This window comes from Plectropomus leopardus, chromosome 15, assembly GCF_008729295.1.
Source record: "Plectropomus leopardus isolate mb chromosome 15, YSFRI_Pleo_2.0, whole genome shotgun sequence".
Classification (NCBI taxonomy): domain Eukaryota; kingdom Metazoa; phylum Chordata; class Actinopteri; order Perciformes; family Serranidae; genus Plectropomus; species Plectropomus leopardus.
The window spans coordinates 4,998,655-5,014,807 of NC_056477.1; the positions used below are offsets into that span (position 1 = coordinate 4,998,655).

Sequence of the window (16,153 nt, forward strand, 5' to 3'; positions counted from 1 at the left end):
TGAGTGAGTGAGTGAGTGAGCATGCATACTAGTCATGATCATCAACAGGAATCTAAAAATCTTCCACGCCAGTGTAATCAAACTTACCTGAGGACAAACACCTAGTCGCTGAAATGGAGAGTTTATGTTTCCAAGTTTGGTCTCCACCCTCCATTCCCCAACAAATGGGCTATTTAGGCGATAGTCCTACATCGATGCCTGACCCTGCTGGCTAATTACCACAATGCCTGGCGTGGTGTGAATGCGACTTTACTCTGAGGTGGCTGCTTCACCACATAAATTCATATAATGAAGTTTTAAAGTCAGAATGGGTGGAGCTGCGGAGCAGGAAGGAATGTATTGACTGATGTAACACTCACCTGTTCCTCTACCGCTGTTTGCTTTGATGTAGTGATGTTTGAATTGTGTGTGTGTGTGTGTGTGTGTGTGTGTGTTAGAAGGGCACTTAGACTTTTCTTTACTACCCCAAACTAGAAAAGCACAGAAAAATGTGTCATGGGAAAAAAATAACAGCACCTCCTCTCCTCATGAAGAGAAAATTACAAGCATATGTCTTGTCCTCTGCCTGTCTCTCCAGGATGCTGCTGCAGGTGAATCATCCCCCAGGCACAAGCCTCTATTAGTTTATGTATCTGAGGCGCCATGGGAGAAATATGCAATTTTTGGAAAAGGAGCTGAAGGACTTTTGAAAGGAGTTCAGTATGATGTCTTGGTTGGGGGGTTGTAGTAAAAGAGGATTTTTTGGTGGGCAGACCTGCAGGTCTGTGGGATTGGCTGTGTACTGCAGGGGTTTTGGTTGTGAGTGCCCGATCATGTATCAAGACATGACAGAAAAAAAAACCACATCAGCTACACAATGAATCCGTTGAGTCATTTATGTTGACTTAAGCTTAATTTATGCTCAACAAAGATATACTAAGCACAGCATCACATGCTCAAGTAGCAGGTTAAAGAATTCTGTCATGATGCCAAAGCTTCGGTGTGTACTGCATTGTGTAATTTAGTTTATATATGGGGTGTGTGGCCGCGTGGTATTTGTGTTTGTTTCATAACAGCCTCGTGGGACGCCTCTCTCCTCTGTGCACACTGCCGTCTGTGTCCGAGTTACTGCTCTCCATTTTCTGCACAGGTCTGGTCAGATTACCTCCTGCCTGAATTGGTCTATTTAGAAAGCAAGAAAATGGATCCCATACACACAGCGACCCCCAACCAGGTCTCCTGTGGGAGAACGCCCCTCATGCATATTTATCTTGGACCGTTTGAGTACAGAGACCTGTGCACTCATGCTGAGAGCAGACGTGGAAAACTGGTTAAAATTTAAGTTCACTGGAATGGCGCCACCTGGCTGCTGAAGATTTACAGCTTTCACCTGTATGACTGTCTCATTAGTACATCTGTTAAATGTAATGTTGAGCTGTAGAAGTTTAGAGGGAAAGTTCAGGATTTTTGAAGTGGGACTGTTTGAGATACTTGTGTAGTGATTGACTGTGTAGTCAGTGTATTACATACAGTAGCTGGCTGTCAGCTTGTTCCTGGCTTGTAGAAAGAAACAAACCAAAGGGGTTGATATCAAAATGTATTTTAGCAACTTTCAAAAAAGTCCTACAAAATCACTCATAGTGGATGCTATATGTAGAATATTTTCACTACTTTACCTCACCATCACACAGACTTTTCCTTTGTTGCTACATTTCTCATCTGCCACTGGTCAGCTGTTTGGGTCAGAGTGCAGTTAGTGGCTGTTACGTGATCCAACTGAAGTGAAGCTAATTAATTAGTTGATAGTAGGGTTCGGCACCGAATATGGTACTTTTATAGTTGCTGACCAAATTCTGTCAGTAGTACCAAGTACCAATTCGCATGAAATTTAGTGGCCCATTTTGGTACCTGAGAGATAGCTCGTGCAAATGCTGGGTGTAGAAACTAATTACGAAGCCATTTCATTAGTCAAAAAAGATGCAATAATTACATACAAGCTTTACACATAGGATCTTTAAATCCTTTAAATCCTGCTCAAACAAATTGTTAAAGGCGGTTTGCTTACTTTCAGTCATTGTCGTCCCTCTTGTGCTACGTCCCCACACACCCACTGTCAACATGCTAGAAAGCACATTCTGGGGTTTTTAATTTGTTTGCAGTATGATGTGTGTGAGTGTTCGCAGAGGTCTTTAACATCCTGAAGTATCCCGAATCTTTCACAAAAAGGTGTGGGGAAATTATTCACAGTCATGCACAGTTTACTCATTCATTTAACTCTCGTAATGGGGAGGTCAGTGTGGTTTACATAAAACGGAGGTCTGGCCAACACCCATCCTGGTATTTTATTGGAAAAAACAGCTTGAGTTTAAAAAAGTCTAATCACTTCTTGTTTTCTACCCCAGGCTGGAAATTCAACTCTTTAGCAACTTCCTCACGTCAGCTTCTCCCCCACTGATTCATATCCAATTTCTCATTCTCCTCCTCTACTTACTTTAATTTTCTCTTATCTTGGTAACAAAAAAAAAGATTCCTACTCTCCTCAGGTGTTATTCTCCTCTTTCTGTATTCATCCTAATCACACAATCATGTTACAGAAATATTGTCTCCTCCGCTGTTGTTCTTAGTATTCATTACATGTTCTATTGATGCAGAAAAGAAAGTGTATTCTATTGTTGTTTTGGTGTCAGAGAAGGTCGATTCTTTTACGAAGCCCAACTCCTATAACGGTCACTTCACATTGTATTTAAAGACAGACTCTCAAGCACAACAAAATGTGTTTTAGTTGTAGATTTTCAACTTAAATCTATTTTTATATCATTTATATTGTATTGATTTTCAGTGAAAATGAAAATGCACACAAAAAATCTCTGATATATATAGAAAGACAGAAAGACTAGCACATCTACTGTTCACATCTGCATGTACATACCTGCATACACAAACATGACCTTCCATGGTTTCTATATATTAAACTGTATTCCAACAATATATACTAATTCTAAGTTTATCTTCAGTGTAATCTGTGCAAAGTCTGATTTGTCTTATGTTGTATTTCCTTAGAGTAGCACATCAACAGCATTAGCAAAGAAGCACCATAATGATTTAAATCTAAATCTGAATAGCTTTTTTATGCCTGTGCAACAGCGATAGCAGTGGGAGGAGACACTATTTTATTGGGTTGTCCCTCTGTCCGTCTGTCCACATGTACATACCTCTCATTTTCATAGTTGGACTATCTTAATAATTAATTATAAAGAATATCTTCAAATTTGGCATAAACCTCTTCCTGGGCACAAGGATGATTTGATTAGAGTTTTTTTTTTTTTGGTCAAAGGTCAAAGTCACTGTGACCTTGTGTCTGTCCCATTCTCTTTAACGTGATGTCTCACGAACACATTGAGAGGATTTCTTCCTGATAAGAATTTGGTGGTTGAGGGTCAAAGTCACTGTGACCTTGCATTCATTTCATTCATGTGAACGCTTTATCTCAAGAAGGCCTTGCAGGTATTTTCTCAAATTTAGTACAAATGTCACATAAGTGAAGAACTCATATGCTAATTATGTCGAAATTTCACACAAATGTGTGGATAAAATGATGAAGTGATGAGATTTTACATCTAAAGTTAAAAGGTAAATTGCATTGTGAGATCAAAATGTTCTGCAGAAACACTTTTCTGGCCATATTTAGCATCATATCTCAGGAACAGAAGGGGAGAAATTCAGTCAGGTATTGATTGTTGATGCTTAATTATGGGCGCCCAACCTAAAACTGTACTGGCTGTGTAACGCTTGTGTGCTGCTGAGTTGAAGATGTGTGTGAATTATCCACTATTCCCTTAACACTTGATCCAGTGAAAGTCTTCACTACATATATGAGTCTGGAGAGACATGGATTTAATCTGAAACTTGACTGGTTGGCAGAGTCATGCAACCACAAGGTGGTAATTCTATTTTTTTTAATGTCCCGCAGCACCTGAACAAGACTTACAACACAGACGTGCCGCTGGTCCTCATGAACTCCTTCAACACAGACGAAGACACGAAGAAGATCCTGCAGAAGTACACACACCACCGCGTCAAGATACACACTTTCAACCAGAGCAGGTGGGAGAAATCGCTCTAAGTAAAAGCCTTATGCTGATACACAGATATATGCACTCAAATTGAGTGCAAGCTGAAGGTTATTTATCTGTCAAATCAGAAATTAAACTAAAAAGTAGACTTGTAAATAGAATAAAGATCCAAGAAAACACAACAATCAGTAACATTATTGGCAGCGCTGAATGAACTCTTCATAAAAACTGGATTATATTCAATATTTGAGTAGCCAGTGGACACTCCCGTGCCGTGAGCTGCTGATCTGTCAAAAAAACTGCAACACCCAGACAGGAAATGTCATGTAATGTATGGAGGAATCCATTAATATTTAATGACTTCGTGTTTCCCATTTTGTCAGTCAAGAGGAACTCGCTTTTTACTGTTTCCATGTGAATTATTCAGAGCACTTGTATGTTCTGTGTGTGAGAGGGAGTATAGTACAAAGCAGTGTTCAGCAGTGGTGGTGATGAGGGGAGATACTGTGGCTTTAGGATTTAATGTGAGCAGCACAGAGAAAGTGGTCACGCAGTCCGAATGTCAGTCAATAGAAGACAAAAGGAAGTCTATGGTCGACTTCGTGAGTGTTATTTCTAAAAGGCCAATTAAATTCACCGCTCATCACACTATCTGCAACAATGTGCTTTATCCACCAGACAATTTCCAAAAAAAAGAAAAATATGGTCCAGACACTTTTATTAGTTTGTCACCCAAATTAAACTCCCTGGTTACCCAAGAGATACGCACAATGAATTAAGAGTTTAACACTTTGCTGTTTGTTAAAGATTCTTTTAAAAAAACTTTTTTTCATCCCAATTCATGCCAGGGTGTCCTAATAATCCAGTTTATTTCAAATGCATATCCAGCCAAATATAGCTGAAACTGTAAGATGTTTTCTTGTATTAACTAACAAAAATGTAGTATTACCTATTTAAAGCAATTGAATAGATTTCTTTATAAAGAAAGGTCTAATTAAAAAAATGTTCCACAGTCTGTAGATAAAGGCAGACTAACAAATCATAGTCCCTTGTACTGTTGTTAATACATCTAGTGTGTAAGATTTAGGGGAATTTAGTGGCATCTGTCTGGGAGGATTGCAGATTGCAGCCAGCTGAAACTTCTCCTGGTTGGAATGTTTTCACCAGTTATGTAATTGTCCTCTCCCAAAAAACAGACCAGGTGATTGAAACTGGTAAAAAAAAATACTGAATAAAGCAGTTGTATGTTACAAATCAGTGTTTCTCAGACACAGTTTGGCACATCAGAGACGCCCTGCACCAAAACAAACTGACCCAGTAATTTAATACAGTACAAACACTGAATAAAGCAGTTTATTGTTACAAGTCAGAGTTTCCGCAGTATTGTTTGGCGCGTTGCACACTGGCCTCTAGTCTTGTACCTGCTAATATGTACTCACTTTTTTTAACCGATAACTCATGATCCAGACATTCAGGAGGGTTTTACTGGGAAAGTAATTATCCCTAGAGGTATCTTCCTCTCCAAAACAAATCTAAGCTTTCATGGTGAAGGGGCTTCTAACAACGGTGTTAAGGAAATGAAAACACACGTTTTATTTTCAGGTGATTATACACTAAAGAAAACATACTTACTACATTAAATTTAATTTCTGCAAATATATCCCCTTAAATCCTTCACACTCGATCTTTAAAGAAGAAGCATGAGAAAAAGCAAAGTCACTGCTGAGATCAGTTAACAGCTCAGTGGTTACTGATACTGAAACTGATTGTTTGATATGATTTATGTTCCCATGTACCCTGGAAACAATAACTGTTCCTCCTGAGGCAGTAATATTGGATCCAAGAAAGGAAAAACACTTCTTTGGACATAACAAAATGTTCTTGGGTTTGAGAGGACATAAAACCTTTGAAGTCTATGAGCTCATATCAAAAGCACTCATCTGAATCATCTTCCAGAGCAGTCGGCCGGATTTAAAGCTCCATTAAAAAGGCTGCCGTGCCTCTGCCGCACAGCTCCTCTCACCTGACCAGCTCATCTGCACTCTGAATTATCCTCAATCTGCCAAAACACACAGCCAGCTCCAGCTCAGTGCTGTTCCTCAGGACGAGGTTTGTTAACTCAACCTGACGCGGATCCTTCTTAGAAACCCTTTGATCACTCTAATGCATGCAGCGCTGACGGCTTGGACTCTTTTGGCTTGTTGCCTCATCTGCTTTCTTGGTAAAAACTTGAAAACTTTGCTCCCTGGTGGTGTTGTTTGAAGTCCTGCAGTGATATGAAAAGAACATGGCACTTGGCATGCTACTTAGTCGCAAAGTTTCCATGGCTTCACCTCGGAAGTGGAGCAAAAAGATTTCACACTGTGTGTTTTCTCTTTGCGTTGTTGATATCTCCTTGACATGTGCACACTGTGAATCACAGCTCTGCACATAAATGAGTTCATCTGTTTTTCCTTTAAGAGCTGCAGACCTTATGCATACTATTAGAAGAGGAAAAACAGTTCATAGAGGGTCGTCAGAAACAAAATGACACTTGAATGTTACTTTTTTTTTAATCATACTTAATAAACAACATTTTATGACACTTCGGGGCCTTGAGTTGCAACTAGGAGTAACTCCAAACTTGGACTGAATAACATTTTATTTTAAAGTCTGCACCTCACAGTATGCTTGATTTATCATATCATATCATTATTATTTTTATGCATGTGTACAGCTTATTTAGCTCTTTATTTTCATCATCATTCTAATATCATCATAAGCAATCAGCCAATTTTTCCCCCTAGATTATGTTACCTATCTGCGTGCCTTTGCAAGTTGCTCCCCAAGGACAAATGGTGTTTTGACTGGAATAAACAGGCAACTATTTGCTAACGTGTTCGCCATAACAACTGTATAAAGTGATAAAATGTCAGTGTTGTGTTTACAGCTTGTTGCTGTGCCTCCAAGTGGCCAAAATAAGAAATAACTGCAGGTTTGAGTTCGGGTTTAGTCTTCTCTAGACACGAGTTAAAGCCCCCATTTTGTTCCACACTTTAAAACTCTGACTTTAAACTCTGGTTTTTGATTAACTTTAAGCTGAGAGTTGATGCAGTTCCAGCTGAAAAACATTTTTTAGGATGTATTAAGCAAAAGGAGTGCATTTCCAGAAGAAAACCAGGTTCAGGATAAAGGCTCTTTCATACAGTTATTTCAAGCTGAACTATGATGAATCCAAAATTAACCGCTGTTGGTGCACTGACAATAAATGACAGTAAATAAATGGGGTTTATAAGCTAATAATCACAAAAAGTGAACTTGAAACAAACAAAGCATGGTGTCTGATCTAACTGTGGGATGTCTGTCCAGGTACCCTCGCATCAACAAAGAATCGCTCCTCCCCGTGTCCACAACCCTGAGCATGACTGGGCAGGGCGCAGAAGGCTGGTACCCTCCAGGGCACGGCGACATTTACGCCAGCTTCTACAACTCGGGTCTGCTGGACCAGCTGATTGCACAAGGCAAAGAGTACATCTTTGTGTCCAACATCGACAACTTGGGAGCCACCGTCGACCTCCACATCCTGCACCACCTGGTCAGCCAGCCCAACGGCAAGCGCTGCGAGTTCATCATGGAGGTGACGGACAAGACGCGCGCTGATGTAAAGGTATGTAGAGAAGTTTTTAATATATTTATACTGTCACTAAATATTTTTTGTGTTATGTTGCATGGAATAAATAGAGATAATCTCAGTGTAACAGCTGTATGGGAGAAAATGATCACAGTTGTTATTTTTATATTTAGGTCATATTTTCTCATTTCATTTTTTTAGTATCTAGCCACCTTTAATACTGTAAAGAGTCCTTTTTGGCAATTATTATTAATAAAAAATGCAGTGGCATTATAAAAAAAAACTATTTCTCAGTGAAAACACTGAAAGTCTCTGTTGCACCTTGGAATCCATCCAGCACATACATCATGAGAAAATGTTATGAAATAGCTGACTGTGGTTTTCAGGGTGGCACGCTGATCCAGTACGAAGGAAAACTGCGTCTGCTGGAGATTGCCCAGGTGCCCAAGGCCCACGTGGACGAATTCAAATCGGTTTCAAAATTCAAGATCTTCAACACCAACAACCTGTGGATCTCTCTGGCTGCTATCAAGAGGCTGCAGGAGCAGAAGGCAATGGACATGGAGATTATAGTCAACCCCAAGGTGAGCGAGTGTTCAGCACAGCATACACACTCAAGGCCTCGTCATGTTGCTGATGTTAGTTGCACGGCATAAATATGTAGTGCTCACACTGCAAAGAATTAAAAATTTCACTGGCACTAAAAAATGTTTTGGTGCACACAGCCCCCAAATAATAATATTAATAATATGATAATGCTGATGATGATAATGATGATGATTATAATAATGAAGTTTATTCTATAGCACTTGTCAAAACCAACGTTATAAAGTGCTTTACACATAAAATCAGAATCATTAATTCAGCTTTACATGTGTTCAGAAGAACAACTAACATGAGTCTGCTGTTTATTCAACAGCAAAATAAATCCTCGAGTACAGAGTCACATAGAGTACACATATTTTTTGATCCTGCGGGACCTACTGATTTATACTTCCCATAAATCATCTTAGAAATTTGGGGAAAAAAACACGCTTCCTATTAATCCAGGACTTGCCTGAGAATCTTCATGTGATAGTTTTCTGTACACTGAAAACCGAAACTGCTGATAGTGAATTTTAATGGTGCCTTTTGCCAAAATGTAAACAAATACTTATTTTTAACATTCCCAGAAGCCTCTTAATTGTGGTAAGTGCAGTTTGTTTACAGGGGTGTTGGGAGGGTGCAGTTGTCACACAAAACAGAAATGTATGCGAGTTGCCAGAAACAGACACAAATGAGACAGCACAAGCTCTTCTCCTCGGCCGACTAACATCAGTCTCCTATATTGTGCCACCTTGTAAGATTCTCAAGTCGTTATGTTTCTTCCTCCTCGAGCCCATCAGAGTGAAATGACTCATAAACGTCCTTTATTAGTCTCCTGTTGGAAGCCTTGAGGGGCCCAATACACCAGGATGACTTGACTTTGCAATAGATGCTCAGATGAAACAATTCACTTTCAATAACCTAGCCAGCAGAGTAATATCTTTGCCACGTCCATCCGTTCACGTTTGAAAACAGCAGAGCAGAGACATATCTGCATGCTCTCCTCCACAGAGACCAACACTTCTGAATAAATCATATCTGGCGAAAAGAAATCCAAGCGCGCTGAGGAAACCCATATTTTCAAGCCTTTCTGTGTTTCTGCCGTCCTGCACAGCTCCACTCTCTGAGCCGTTTGTTGTCATGCAAGTTTTTGCATACAAAGGAGAGAAAAGGAGCCTCAAACCAATCCAGTTTCCTGGTCTCCTCTCTGGCAGCTCATCTGCCCCACTTGGACTCCAGTTTAAGATGTGCGCGTGTGTGTGTGTGTGAGTGTGTTCAGAGGGAGAGAGTGTGTGTTTGTGTGTGATGAATATTAAAGCTTTATTTTCTTCGCAAAATTGTTACTTCAAAGGCCACCTCTGTAAATATAAAATGCATTTTTCATTTTTATTCTTTTGTAACTGAGCTTGTTTGTCCAGCTCTCACACAGAATTGCATATAATTAATTTTCTCACACTTTTAATGGAGCAAAGAGCTGTTTGAATATATTAAACAAAAAAGTGAGGCAGCAAAAATGTAGCTGCTTGAGTTAACATGAAGGAAAGGTTTGAGTTGATCTTTTGCATTATTTTTTTTTTTTTTACCCTGATGTGGATTAGCGTGATTTGCTCATGCATAATTTTTAAGGCTCCATGTCTTCCCCATGTGTCCTTTACTGCCCTCCAAAGCAAACAAATTTGACGTGATCTGACTTGATGTTATTTCGGTTGCGCTCACTCAGAGGCAGCATGCTGTGCCTCTGTGCCCCCCGCCTGCCTCAGGGTATGCAAATCTGCAACCAGCGTAATAAATTCACTGCTGAATCCGAGCACCATTCCTGATTATTGCTCGTGGCCTATAGATGTAATTTTCCAGCCTTTGGCTACAGGATCACACGCCGTGACATAGTGACTGTTATGTAACTGGTGATAACTGTGCAGAGCTGTGTGGCTTTACATAAGTGTGTGGTCCCATCGAGGTAAGAGTGCAGCACTCAAATTGGGGGCCGGTTCCCATTATACAGCACTGTGGCACCATACATGTAAAAACTGCGTGCGCTCGTGATGCTGCGAAGCTCTTAAGATAAAAGTGTACGTGAAGTGGTGAATGTTACACAACTGCTTATACCTGAGAGCATTATATTATTACACTGTGAAACCTTTTTCATCTTATTTTAGTTTATCATTTTTACCTCTGACTTAAAGAAGCATTTGCACCTCCTAAAATTTAAAGGTTCAGTGTGTAAGATTTAGCAGGATTTACTGGCATCTAACAGTGAGGACTGCAGATTGCAACCATCTGAAACTTGCTGCTGCATAACAACTTTATATTTAAGTTTGTTTTATTTGCTTAACTTAACAGTAAACTTCACGTTTGCCAAAAAGAGGTTGTACAGGGTTTACAACAGATTCCTAATCATGAGCTACATGAGCTGCAGTGTTTCTCCTAAACCCACTATCTTGGAGGAATGATAAAGTAACAACATAATTCAGCTTTTTATGTAAGACAATTTAAATGTTTAATTTGGAAATTGACCTAAATATTCTGTTGGCTTTTTGGAGTCTTGTGGTTTGTGTTTGTTTTGGGTTATTTTGGCTCCTTGTGGTTCATTAGTGCAGCGGGAGATGGAGCGAAAACAGAGAGAACAGTCACTTCCTCTCGGCGATATGAATCACAGCACTAATTGCAAATGCTTCTTGTTCTTCGTGTTGCTGGAAACGAGCAGACAAAAACATTTTAAGTAACTTTTCCAACGAACATGTCTCTTCTCTTCTTTTTGTCATCAGACACTTGACGGCGGACAGAATGTCATTCAGCTGGAGACGGCGGTTGGTGCCGCTATCAAATGCTTTGACAACGCCATGGGCATCAACGTGCCTCGCAGCCGCTTCCTGCCCGTCAAGACCACATCGGACCTGCTGCTGGTCATGTCCAATCTGTACAGCCTGGACGCCGGCTCTCTCACCATGAGCCCCAAGAGAGAGTTCCCAACAACGCCGCACGTCAAACTGGGCAGCTCCTTCACCAAGGTAATCACAATAACAGTGAAAAAATACATGTAAAAAGAAAACATGTAAAAGCTGCTGCTCACTCTGTACACACTAATGAATGAGTGAATTAGCTGCTGTACTTTTTTACTACTGTATGGAGAGTTCTGCAAAAATTGAAGGTGCTGTGTGTTTACAAATTTAAATTTTTGAAATTGTCATTGTTTCACTTTTATCTAATACAAGTTAAAAGCATGTTTTCTGATCAATGCACAATCAAATAGCAATGCTATTTCTCCTTAGGGTCTCTATACAAAAGTGATACAGGAAACACGCACATAAATAAATAAATGTGGAAATAAACAAATGCAAAAAGATTTCTAATGCAAAAGTAAATTGATAAACAAATCATAAAGATGGAAACAAATTTAAATTGCTGATTTGTTTATTCATCATGTTAAATCTATTCATTTATGTATTTATTTCCCCTTTCATTTTTGAGCCCCGCCTCTATCTGTTATATTAGCATTTTTTTCTTTTACTGGTTTTACTGACTACTCATTTTTCGATTTGCCGTCACTGGACATTGTTATTGACAATGTGGTAATTTATGACATATTTCAAAAGCTTCTTGAGCCCAAAATTAAAATATTTTAGATGTCAATATTATGCTTTTAGTGTTGCTGGGATTATATATTTATATATTTTGGATTTTGACTAAATTTAAATTATGGTTCAGTGGATGCAAATGTTTTGCAAAGGATCCGTGAACCTGAAATGATTTAAATATATCCTTCTAAAGCCTACACACGTACAGTGGGTTGTTTACAAATTTCCTCTTGTGTGCGGCTGTGTTTAGGTTCAGGAGTACTTGACCCGCTTCGAGAGCATCCCCGACATGCTGGAGCTCGACCACCTGACAGTGTCTGGAGACGTCACCCTCGGGAAAAACGTTTCACTCAAGGTAAAGCATCCTCACTTAACTTAGATTTAACTGCAAATCTGTTTTATCACAACCAAAACCCAATATTGTAAACTTTTATGCAAGTTAAATTAACTTTTAAAAGGTTTTAAATGAATAATCAACACAAAATGTATGTCATCTATATAATGTATTTAATCTAAATCTGCATAGGTCTCTTTGGTTGAGTGTGACAGCACAGAAAAAGCATTATTTATTCTGGTGCCCTCACAAAGAAGCACTTTGGGGATTAAAAAGGCCACAAACTATGAGTGGTGACTGACCTGCAGGTTTTTAGCTTCCATATTAATTCATGTGACAGAGATAAAGTGTGAAGAGACACTCGGGGCATCAGAAGGTGCTAAATTACAGGGATAAATCTTTAGATTTCCTTTCTGTGTAAAGGAAGTGTAATCTTTAGAGATTATAATCTGATTTCCACCTGCAGGTCACAAACTTTTCTAACAAGGATAAAACACAAGCTGTGAAAGTGGCCCCTCTGGCAGGTGGCTGTCATTGATTTATTGCTTTAATTAAATGCTGCCAACATTTCTAACAAAAACTCATCACTCTTCCTCCTCACAGGGCACAGTCATCATCATTGCCAACCACGGAGATCGGATTGATATTCCTGCCGGCTCCATGCTGGAAAACAAAATCGTATCTGGCAACCTGCGCATCATGGACCACTGACGCCTTTTACACTTACACTCAAAACACACCCTCATCAATTGACCCAGCTGGCTTTATCCCAGTCATGTGACCTGTTTGTTATGTTTCAACATGGAAGAGAAAGTGGCTTTTTTCTAGAAAGGGTGTGTGTGATTGCATGTGCAGTGCTACACTGCAGTTTCAACATGAGGACTCAGTTTACATGGTAAATGGTTGGGAGTTCTTGTTGCTGGGATACACTGCCCTCTGCAGGTTGTTTATTGTATAATATAAAGCTTTCATAGTGTTAACAATGAGCTCCTATAACAGTCCAGTTAAACAATGACTTATAACCATACTAAAGAGAAAAAATAGATTTTATTTTATCTTTTAACTGTAGTGATTTTTTTTCTTCCTGCCAAAACAGACTAAAAAAAAAAACACATAATAATAATAATAGTAATAGTAATGGTAATAATAATAATATTACTAGGACTAAGCATCAAAGAAGAAACCTGATGATTTTATCATCATCTTCATCCTCTGTGCTCTTACAGCACTGCTAATGCAATCACATGGTGTACTTACATAGAGAGGTAAAGTCACGAAAGAGTTTTTACTGTTTATTTCAAGCACAAAGATCTCACTATGAGACTCAACATGGTTCCACAATCCAGCTGTGAAAAGATATGTTCAACCCGCTTTGTACATTTATGCAAACCACAGATCGTTACCGTTACAGCACTACTTTATTTTGTAGCAAATACGTCAGACTGTTTTCCAAAAAGGTTATTTTTTAAAATTGTGTTTGTTTTCTTTTTTTACAAAAATCATTAAGGCCTTTTAAAATAGACATACACTTTAGTTCGCATCAGTTATGTTAATGGGAACCATCCAATCAAATAAAAAGCGATTGACAGGGCTAGGAAATCTCCCTAGCAGTTTGGATAGGCAGGACAAAAAAATGACAAGGCAGCATTTCAAATTAATAACTTAGAGAAACACTGAGTGAAGTAATTCACCTTCTCTTCCCCTTTCTCTGTCTTTCGCTTAACACGAACACACACACACACACACACACACACACACACACACACACACACACACACACACACACACACACACACACCTTGAATAATGCATTTGTTGCACTTGTCTCTGTCCTCTGTCCTGACAAAATTGTTACATTAATGCATAAAGTTTGCAATTTGTGTGTTAGGTGGTTTATTACCACATGTTTTCAGCATCCTTTGCATCTTTGTTTGATTTTATGTCCACTTCTGTTGTGACTAAATAGGCCTATGACAACTTTTTGGCATTCAGTGCTCCACCCTCAGTTGAGCATTCTTGACATTCTTGTTCAGTTTGTGTGTGTGCACATGGCCCTGCAGTCTTACGCCCTTTTATTAGGATCTGCGAGGTGTATGCATATTAGTAACAAGTCACACAAGGAAGTGGTGTTCATCATTGTAAGGACACAGGTGCGAACAAGTCTGCCATTTAGCAATCTGACGCAGACTTTTCTTAGGAAAAAACTTAGGAAGATATTGTTTAATGAGGGCCAACAACATGATATGTATGAAACATAAAAATGTACATTGTTGGGCGCAAAAAAATAGCAATTTTGGAAATAGGAGGCTTGAGCCTGACAGCAGCAAAATGTAACGTATGCGTGGTTTGCAAAAAGGTACAATGCCAGCATTTTCTTCTGGCGAGTGGGTTGAAACCAAGGCTACATGCCAGAAAACCGAATATGTTGGGTTGTATACAAGTAATGATGTGATCCATTGTTAATATAATATTTTAATTAGAGTAGATTTAAGTTAATCCAGTTTTATTGGATAACAGTGAATTATGAATTTGTGGAACCAACCAGAAATCACGTCTCATGTGAAGTTTGTGCTGAGAAATAAATTTGTAACTTTATTTCTTTTAAGATTTCCGCTGAATAGAGCGTAGAACATATTTCCACTGGATACCTGACACCTCCAGAGTCCAGGCTAACCTCATCTTAACCCAAAACCTACCAGGAATTTGTGCCATAGAGGAGAAACTAATTGTGGACAATCTGTTTAGTGCCCTGGGGCTTTTTCAAGTCTGTAACGATCCATATCTAGGCATGACCACAATGCCCTAAAATTACATGTAATGAATGATATATCATATAAAATTGAAGGCCTTTAGTTGTGCAGTCCCATGTGATGTAGATGATGAGAAATATCACAATGTTGTGCATTATTTTTGTTTTTATCCAATGTTTTGCATTATTTTTGTTTTTATCCAGTATGTTTGCTCACATTATGACCTTAATGTTGTATGCCTCCACCACAGTGTCAAATTTCTCCTGTCGCCTCTGTCCATCACATCACTCAACATTAACTCTTTACACAAAGCAAAGGCAGGAGGTGCATTATTTCTTGCAGCATCAGTTTACACACACACACACACACACACACACACACACACACACAGACTCAGACATTTTAAAAACACAAAATTTCAGCGTGAGAATACTTGAGATGGGTCCAACATGTGAGGACCGCAAGCCTGAAAGCAATAAGTGTTGATCTGTGACGGTGTCGAGGTCTCATCCCGGCTCAGTTCTGCCTCAGAGCTGAATAAAGTGCAATATGAAATGACGTTCATGTCGTCTGTTGTGTCACTACACCCTCAATCACTTAATTCATCAATGATCTAATCCAGAATAGCAAGTCAAGGTGTCCTGTTGGATATCTGCAAAAACATCTTCACATAACCCTTTGAAAAATGGGAATTGTCAGTATGCTGTAAAGAAGTAAAGTATAGTATGTAAAAAAAAAAAAAAAAAAGAGAGGGGGGGGGGTCATGGCACGTCGGAAAATGTCAGTGCAGTCTGCATAGTATACTATGTCGAAAACATTGTTTGGTAGACCTACAGGCGATAGAAATCAAATGTTCTGTTCACTACATTGCTGAGTATTCCTAAGTTCACTAGCATTGATAAAGTAGGCCCTTTTCCCCACCACAGAACCTAGGCTTAACAGAGAGATAATAATAATAAAATAGAATTATTAATAACTTTATTTATATAGATAACTAACTGAACTTCACAATTTTCCTTGCACAATGACCATCCCATCTCCCAACAACATTTTGGTCACAGGCTGACATCTCCGTATTTGTAACCCTAAATGTTGGAAAAATGGTACGGATGTACCTTTTCTCAGTTTGGTACTTATATGTACCCTTTCAACCTAAAAACATGTACATGATAGTATCTTTTGGACCAACTATGACCCTTTGATGGTACATCAACAGCAGTTGTGCCTTAAAGAACATGAATGTACCC

At 39.1% G+C, this 16,153-nt stretch overlaps 1 protein-coding gene across 2 annotated transcripts in view; it reads left to right on the top strand.

Moving 5' to 3' along the window:
- Window positions 1-13,253, top strand: part of ugp2b (UDP-glucose pyrophosphorylase 2b) — a 37,528-nt gene extending 24,275 nt beyond the window's left edge. For both annotated transcript variants that reach the window (XM_042501966.1, XM_042501964.1), the window contains exons 5-10: window positions 3,950-4,083; window positions 7,401-7,698; window positions 8,049-8,246; window positions 11,013-11,255; window positions 12,073-12,177; window positions 12,760-13,253. In XM_042501966.1, the coding sequence (XP_042357900.1) occupies window positions 3,950-4,083; window positions 7,401-7,698; window positions 8,049-8,246; window positions 11,013-11,255; window positions 12,073-12,177; window positions 12,760-12,867 (1,086 nt within the window). In that variant the 3' untranslated portion in view covers window positions 12,868-13,253. The remainder of the gene's footprint in view (window positions 1-3,949; window positions 4,084-7,400; window positions 7,699-8,048; window positions 8,247-11,012; window positions 11,256-12,072; window positions 12,178-12,759) is intronic.
- Window positions 13,254-16,153: the final 2,900 nt, after the last annotated feature.